Genomic DNA, 1,379 nt, shown 5'->3' on the forward strand with positions numbered 1-1,379 from the left:
TGGCCCCCGAAGAAGAGCGAGGGCCAGCAGCCGCCCGAGTTCCGCTCGTTCGCCGTGGACCCGCAGATCACATCGCTGGATGTGCTGCAGCACATCCTGGCCCGGGCCTTCGACCTGCAGGGGTGAGCGGGGCCCCCTCGGTTTCCCCACCTGGGACCCCCCCAGACTTGGCCCGGGCCTTCGACCTGCAGGGGTGAGCGGGGCCCCCTCGGTTTCCCCACCTGGGACCCCCCCCAGACCACCCTGGTGACCCCACCTGTTTTCTGTCAGGAAGAAAAGCTTCGCCCTGAGCTTCGCGGCGCGGGACGGGCAGGGCCAGGACACCTTTGTGCCTCTGCTGAGCGATGGTGACCTGGCCAACGCCTTCACCTGTGCCCGGCCCACCCTGAGGCTGCGCCTGGATGTCAGGAACCCCCCCGACAGTGAGTGACACACCTGGGATACACCTGGGGGGGGAAAACACACCTGAGGCACGTTTGGGATACTCACAGACGTACCTGGGACACACCCGGAGGGGGGGGGACACACCTGGGATGCACCTGAGTGGGTGGGGGACACACACCTGGGACACTTGGGGGTCTGGGGTGGGTGTCAAGAGGTGCTGGGTGCCCAGGGGAGGGTGCCAGGTGTGTGAGGAGAGGCCAGAGGGTTCCTAGGTACTTATGGCTCAGGTGTGTGAGGTACCTGTGGCTCAGGTGCGCTGTCCTCAGGCCCGCTGCTGGAGGACTGGGACATCATCAGCCCCCGGGAGGTGGCGGCGGCCGCGCCGGGCCCTGAGCGCCGCTCGCTGCTGGCAGCAGCCCTGCCCTTCACCCAGGCCCTGCTGGCACAGGTGAGGCACACCTGGCACAGGTGAGTCACACTGGGGTGCCCCACCCTGCCAGGAGCTCACAGAGAGCTCGTGCTGCTCTCTTGGGCCTCCCAGTGCTCTCCCAGTGACTTACAGTGCTCCCTGCCCCTTCCCTGCTCCCTCCCAGTGACCCCCAGTTCTTTCCCAGTCCCCTGTAAGTGCTCTCGCAGTTCTCTCCCAGTCACGTCCAGTAGCCCCCAGTTCTTTCCGGGTTTGGTTCCAGTTCTCTCCCAGTAATCTCCAGTCCCGTTTCTCAGCCTTGTGCTGAATCCCAGTCCTCCCAGTTCCCTCCTGGTGACTGCCAGTGCCTCCAGACCCCTCCTAATCCCCTCCCAGTGCCCTCCCAGTGCTCCCAGTCCTCTGCCAGGCTCCTCCCAACCCCCTCCTGGTGCCCTCCCAGACACACCTGAGACACACCTGGGGGGTGTGATCACACCTGGGGCACGCCTGGGACGCACCTGGGACATGCTTGGGGAGTGTGGTCACACCTGGGACACATCTGGGAGACACCTGGGACACACCTGGGGGG

General features: G+C 65.8%; 1 protein-coding gene across 1 annotated transcript in view; it reads left to right on the plus strand.

Moving 5' to 3' along the window:
- Nucleotides 1-1,379, plus strand: part of LOC108445721 (basic salivary proline-rich protein 1-like) — a gene marked incomplete at its 5' end in the record, with an annotated part of 5,416 nt that continues 4,037 nt past the window's right edge. The window contains 4 exons of the mRNA XM_017730456.1: nucleotides 1-122; nucleotides 271-422; nucleotides 711-852; nucleotides 1,074-1,083. Of these exons, the coding sequence (XP_017585945.1) occupies nucleotides 1-122; nucleotides 271-422; nucleotides 711-852; nucleotides 1,074-1,083 (426 nt within the window). The remainder of the gene's footprint in view (nucleotides 123-270; nucleotides 423-710; nucleotides 853-1,073; nucleotides 1,084-1,379) is intronic.

This window comes from Corvus brachyrhynchos, unplaced genomic scaffold (assembly GCF_000691975.1).
Source record: "Corvus brachyrhynchos isolate BGI_N302 unplaced genomic scaffold, ASM69197v1 scaffold333, whole genome shotgun sequence".
Classification (NCBI taxonomy): domain Eukaryota; kingdom Metazoa; phylum Chordata; class Aves; order Passeriformes; family Corvidae; genus Corvus; species Corvus brachyrhynchos.